Source organism: Mus caroli, chromosome 12 (assembly GCF_900094665.2).
Source record: "Mus caroli chromosome 12, CAROLI_EIJ_v1.1, whole genome shotgun sequence".
In the NCBI taxonomy this organism is placed as follows: domain Eukaryota; kingdom Metazoa; phylum Chordata; class Mammalia; order Rodentia; family Muridae; genus Mus; species Mus caroli.
Genome location: NC_034581.1, coordinates 66,735,188 through 66,741,187, shown reverse-complemented (window position 1 = coordinate 66,741,187; position 6,000 = coordinate 66,735,188). Strand labels below are relative to the sequence as shown.

General features: G+C 41.3%; 1 protein-coding gene across 1 annotated transcript in view; it reads left to right on the top strand.

The window, feature by feature from the left end:
* Nucleotides 1-6,000, top strand: part of Ccdc175 (coiled-coil domain containing 175) — a 76,293-nt gene that overhangs the window by 61,931 nt on the left and 8,362 nt on the right. Inside the window, exons 15-16 of the mRNA XM_021178641.1 lie at nt 1,334-1,413; nt 3,371-3,523. Coding sequence (XP_021034300.1) covers nt 1,334-1,413; nt 3,371-3,523 — 233 coding nt within the window. The remainder of the gene's footprint in view (nt 1-1,333; nt 1,414-3,370; nt 3,524-6,000) is intronic.

The window sequence follows — 6,000 nt, the reverse complement described above, 5'->3', positions numbered from 1 at the left end:
AAAAAAAAAAAAAAAAGAGAGGGGAGGGGGGGAGAGGGGAAAGAGAAGAGAAGAGAAGAGGAGGGGAGGGGAGGGGAGGGGAAGGGGGGAGAGGAGAGGGGGGGAGAGGAGAGAGGAGAGAGAGGGAGAGGAGAGAGAGGGAGAGGAGAGAAAAGAGAAGAGGAGAGAAAAGAGAAGAGGAGAGAAAAGAGAAGGGGAGAGAAAGAGAAGAAGAAAGATCTACAGGGGGCTAGAGAGCTATGGAAATGGTTAAGAACACAGATTACCCTTGAAAAGGATCCAGCTTCTCCACACCATGTCAGGTGACTCACAGCTGCCTGTAATTCCAGCTCCAGGGGAACGGAAGCCCTCTTCTGGCCTCTGTGGGTGCAAGCTCACACACAGTTACTCACATAACACAAAATTAAAAATTAAAAAATACTTTTAAAAAGATTGACTTCCCCACACTGCTCTGTGCCACCCAGGGGGAGACCGTTTGTTTGACTTCCACTGAGGAAAAGTAACAATTGAACACCCGGAACCGATGCTGACAACGGATAACGCCTTCCTCTAAAGTAGCTGAGGAAAAATAGAACATATTTTACAATTGTGCTGTAAATCTTGGTGTAAAAATTTGTGCCAATGAACTCACTAGCAACTAATGCTTACATTATTGTGATGGTCTGAATAGTAAAATTTGTCAAAGCAAAACCCACAACTTTATGAGGTTAGATGTAAAAAAAAAAATCCCATATGTAGAAAGGGGTAGGGAATTTGTAGACAGGAATAAATATGTTAAATCTTCCTATATTGTGCTAGGAAATGAATAGAAAATGTATGGAAATAGCCACAACCTTATTAGCATATAGTTTAAGAAAACTGAGCTAAGTGATAGCCAACTACAGAGACACTTCTTAAAAAGAGGTTGGCGAAGTGGCTCAGTGGTTAAGAGCATTTGCTACACACTCCTGAGGACCAGGGTTCAGATCACCACACCTGTGAAATAAGCCAGGCATCCCTCAAATACCAGAAGCCATCTTCTGACCTTTCCATACCTTTGAGTGCACACATGCATGCATCCTCCCTCTGTCTCTCTCACACACATGACTAAAACCAACAAAGAAAGCAACAGATAAAGTGGTTGATTCTGAAGAACCAGACACAGGGGTAGATTGATGCAAGGAAACAGCTCGCTGCCTTCTATTGTGATCATAGTTTATCACAGTGTGACTATTAACACTATGCATGCTGCACACTGATTAAGGCTGTTTAAACTAACTTTGTGGACAGTTATCTCTCTCTCTCTCTCTCTCTCTCTCTCTCTCTCTCTCTCTCTCTCTCTCTCCTTAAATAGCAAAGAAGCAAGAAGAGAAAATGGTGAGCAACACCATTTTCCGCTATAGAAAGGACATCATCAGATGTACCGACGGCACGGTAAAGGCTCACTGTGGGTCATTTGTCTTGGTTTTCTGTTTTGTACAATTTACAGTGTACAAACATTGCTGCATGCAAATAGCACCGTTTACTCTGTTTTCACAAAGCCAACTGTTATTAAAGTTATCCTAATAATATCTGGTTTAAAATTGTAATCAGTATATACATGGAGGGAGAGAGATTTTGCACTACTGTGATATATACCTGAGAAAGCCAACTAAATGAAGGAAAGGCTTGTTTGATCTCGGAGGTCCATGATTATCTGGCTTCTCCTGTTTCTTAGCTTTCAGCACAGAGGAAGGAGCATGGCCAAGGAAAGCCTTTTACATCATGGCCACTAGAAGGCAAAGAAAGGTTATGGGAAGAAGGGACCGGGATCTAGCCACACCATTCAATAGCACATCCCCAGAAATCCATTTCCTCCAGCCAGGCCTCACTTTCCACAGTCCCACCACCTCCGAATACTCTGTGCAAAGCTGGACTCCATCAGTGTGCAAAGCTGGACTCCATCAGTGTGCAAAGCTGGACTCCATCAGTGTNTGTGCAAAGCTGGACTCCATCAGTGTGCAAAGCTGGACTCCATCAGTGTGCAAAGCTGGACTCCATCAGTGTACTACATTTGCTCACTGAACATCCTCATGACCTGGTCATCTCTGCAATGCCTTCTGAGGCACACTCCAATGTGAGCTTTATGCATTTTCTGGGTATTATAGCTCCCAATTCCATTGGATTAACAACCAAGATTAAGAAGGTGGGGCCTCTGGAACCAAATCATCAAATCAGGTATAATGATAGAAAAAAATATTGAGCAATGAGTAGAGCTAAACACACTCACTTATAGGATGAGGACTGGGTTGTGGTTTTTGAAGGTAAGTAGGCAGAGATCGAGGGAGATAGAACAAAATAGGAGCCAGTAAAGAAATGTCTATTATCTTTTAAAATATGTAATCTATAGTTTCACTACAGACTTTTTATGTGAAGTTGGTTACTTAAACAAGGAATTATCCCATTCTTTAATATATCCAGATATCAAATATAATTTTGATATGCTGTGGGTATGGAGAAATATGAAAAACATTACAAGGAAGTGTAATACGTACACACACCAGCAAATGCATGCACACACACAATACACTCATGCTCACATATACACACATGCACACACACACTCACATGCACACACACACACATGCACACACACACACATACACATGCACACACTCAAACACACAATGCACACTCCTTTTCCTTAATAAGATGCTCCTGCTGAGGACGACACAATGAATAAAGAGAGTGAGTGATGTTGCTCTGTATCAGTTCAATAATTAAGCGCTCCATAGAGAATTCAGTAAGAAAAACTATTAAATGATTCAGAGCCAGGGTTAGTGAGATGGATCAGTTGGAGGAGAGTCTGCTTGAAATGTGCTGCCCAGGCTCCATCCTCAGCACTGCCTCCAGTTGTCAGGCTAGTGCCTGGGAGGTGCAGATGGGAGCGGTAGGCGTCCCGAGTCATCCTCTGCTACATAGTGATTCCTGGGGCCAGCCTGCAATACTTGACACCCTGTCACAAAAGCAAATACACAATAGCTAATTACATAACTAAATAAATATCCACAGAGTAAATATTTTCTCCTTCTAGAAACACTAAATCTCAGCGAACCCCCCCCAACCTTCTCCCCATTTTGGTGAGGTATTCAAGGATCAAAGCATATTCCACTTTATGAAGTTTTGTTAGTGTCTAGGACGCATGACTTAAGGTCCATCCATGCACGGCCTTCCCAGAGTCCACAAGTAAGTTTTTAGTAAGCAAGCTTTGGGACATTCTGCGGGAATAATTCCGTGGTCAACTGGATGGCTCCAGAATGGATACAGAACCCGGTTCTGGCTGTGGGCTGGGCACCCTATTGCTCTGTTCTTTGAACCCTAGGAGTTAACTGTGGCTTTTATGCTTGCACAGGAAAATATGAAGCGAGAAATAAAAATCTTACGAGACCTTGAAAGTGAGAAAACCCACAAACATTTTGAAATTCTAAAGAACTTAGAAAATGAAATCTATGTAAATGACCAAAAGATGGCCCTTCTCATCCTGGAAAACCGAAAATTAAGAGAAGTAAGTCCAAGAGAACTTTATGTTTACTCACAATTCTGATTGATTATAAGAACTTTGCACGTGAGAAAAGAGGCGAATAACTCTTGCAATGAGCTTTAGAAAGTTCCAGTCTTTCATATCCCTCCCGACACCTGCACAACTCCCCCTACAAGAGTACCACCAACTTCTAACATCAGAGCTCAGCTTGGGCCAGATTCGAACACTGCCTGTGAAGGATGATGCTGTCTGTATATATGCTTTTGTCCAACTTCATGGCTCTGAGATTCATCCTCTTGCAGTGTTAGTTCCGATCCTTCATTCTGTGTAGTGTTCCACCATATGACTATAGCACTTATTTAGACAGTGCTATTAGTAGGGTTTGGGACTATTTCTTTTGGCTATAAATAACCAACCCTGCTCCTAAGCCCCTTCAAGTATAATTGTTTTGACAGACAGACATATTTCTGTTGAGTATCGATCCTAACTGGACCTGCAAAGTCACTAGGTGTTAAACTGAGCACAAGTAAGACCATTACCAAAATCTTTTGGTCAAATTATAAGTTTTATTTTTTTGTCAGATAGGGTTATCTCTCCCTAGAGCAAGTTTTTAGAAATAGCGTCAAACACATGAGAAGGCAGGGTTTATATGTTTTTTTTTTGTCAGACAGGGCTATATCCCTAAAGCAATGCTTTCAAGAGTTGGGGGATTTCCAGAGGAATTCTGCTCACATAGGAAAGTAGCTGAAAACATTTCAAAATTATTTGACAGGACATCTTATCTTATAAGAGTATGTTCAAGGTGGGAGTCAAACTCTTTAGAGTGGGAAGCATGTCAAATTCCAGAAACAGGTTAAAGCAGCCATTTTGAATCTAGCAGAATACAGAAATGAACTTATTCTGACCTTAGAACAAAATGGCTTCCAACTTCCCTCGAAGGGTGTGCATCTTCGGCACCAGTGCAGAGTGTCAGGCTCACAAAGGCAGTGCTTTGAATGCCCCTTGTACAAGCAGTGTGTGAGAACTCTGGCAGCCACAACCTCACCTGTGTCAATGTCACATGAAGAAATGAAAATGCAGACCTCCTCTTAGATTAGTTTGAGCAAACCCAAATTTGTATTCTCCAATGTCTTCCATCAGTCTGTAGCCTGTCTCTAGTCTACTGTGTGTGTGTGTGTGTGATATGTCCCTTTGCCCATCTGGTCTGTGGCTGGCCCATCTCTAACAAAGAGCTTACTCTATATCTATTGAACAGCACAGAAAACACAATATGGGAAAGAGATGAAGAATTCTTTACAGAAATCTTCAAGAGAATTTTACAAGAGAAGAGGTTGCTTTGTTGACCCCAATTGGCCCAGAATAGCAGTCAAAATCTCAAACAGATGTCATCAACCTATATCCACGTGTCACTTCTGATATTTATGAGATATCTGTTTAGTTTACGGCTATTTTTAACCTGTTGACTATTCTCAGAAAACAATTACCACAATATACACATACACGCAAGTATTGTTCAAGGGCATGGAAGAGTACATAACTAAGATTAAAGCTGTGAATTTACTCTGGGTTGTAAAGAGCTGGTTGTGTGGAAAGTCCAAGGCACAATAACGTTGTTTGCATCGTTCTCCTAAAAGCAGGTGAAACTTAAACAGGCTGAGTCCCCAGTAGGACAGCAGATTAACAATCTCGTTTTGAATGGTCTCAAAGCATATTATTAATGTGGTGGCAAGGCCTGCAAAAATGGTTAGTCTCCTCGGCATTGGGAGATACTTTCAGAAAATGCATCGCTGTACCCATCCAACTCTTTCAGTTCAGCCATCCTGGTGGATGTGTGCACTGGTGCCCCACAGAGCTGCATCCCTTTTACAATGATAGAAATACTTAGTCATGCGCCGTTGGGCACTCAGCCTCATTTGTAAAGTTTGTGTTCAAGATTTCTTTGTCTGGTTAAAAAATTAAGTTGTCTGTACCGTAAATACCACAGCAAATGTTTCTTCATTTAACACCTAAAGTTACCACCTCAGTTAATGAACATTAATCTTAGAGGCTATATCTCAAAAGAGTAAGGCTTCCCTGTTGATACTTAAGATTTTAATTTTTAGAATTATGTGTTCAATAATTAAATCCATGCTGACTTTAATGATCAGAACTGTTGACTCCAACTGTTTTTATTAAAACATAATTTCTATATTTCATAATGTGTAGCTAGACAGTATAGTATTCCCTTGTTTGAAAGACATGAACTAGAGTAGTCTGCCACTCCTTGGATGCACTGTCCTTAGTGTCTCACAGAGTGAATGTTGCTTCTTTGTAAACTGAGAGTTTAAAGGAAATGTATTTTTAAATGACTTCCCCACCCCCAACCATAAAAACCTCGAAGTTGGGGTCTGCCTGATAGGAGAAGTAGCCTGGTCAGTGACTTATCCAATGTCATTAAGGAAACCCCTTCACCTCTCTGTGTGATTTATTTCTGTCTGTTAGATGTCAAGGGTTAGCCCACC